At 72.8% G+C, this 254-nt stretch overlaps 1 protein-coding gene across 1 annotated transcript in view; it reads right to left on the reverse strand.

Moving 5' to 3' along the window:
* Positions 1-204, reverse strand: part of SMG1 (SMG1 phosphatidylinositol 3-kinase-related kinase) — a 109,929-nt gene extending 109,725 nt beyond the window's left edge. Inside the window, exon 1 of the mRNA XM_015420882.1 lies at positions 89-204. Coding sequence (XP_015276368.1) covers positions 89-204 — 116 coding nt within the window. The remainder of the gene's footprint in view (positions 1-88) is intronic.
* Positions 205-254: the final 50 nt, after the last annotated feature.

Below are 254 nucleotides of genomic sequence, written 5' to 3' on the forward strand. Positions count from 1 at the left end.
CCACCCCCCCGCCGTCCCGCCAGAGAGACCTTCCCGGGCTTAGGCCTGGCACCCAGGGCCGAGAGAGAGCCCCGCATCCGCCGCCCACCTGGGTTGCCAGTCATTCCAGCTCCGCGGGTGATAGTGCTGCCTGGCGCCGGACGACGACGAGGAGGAGGAGGTGGCGGTGCCGCTCAGCCGAGACCCCGGGGCTCTGCGGCTCATTACCTTGCCCGAGACAGCATGGCCGGCCGGGGAGGCGGCGCGGGTTGGTC

The sequence above is a fragment of the Gekko japonicus genome, unplaced genomic scaffold (genome assembly GCF_001447785.1).
Source record: "Gekko japonicus isolate JY-2015 unplaced genomic scaffold, Gekko_japonicus_V1.1 scaffold2345, whole genome shotgun sequence".
NCBI classification, from domain to species: Eukaryota; Metazoa; Chordata; class Lepidosauria; order Squamata; family Gekkonidae; genus Gekko; species Gekko japonicus.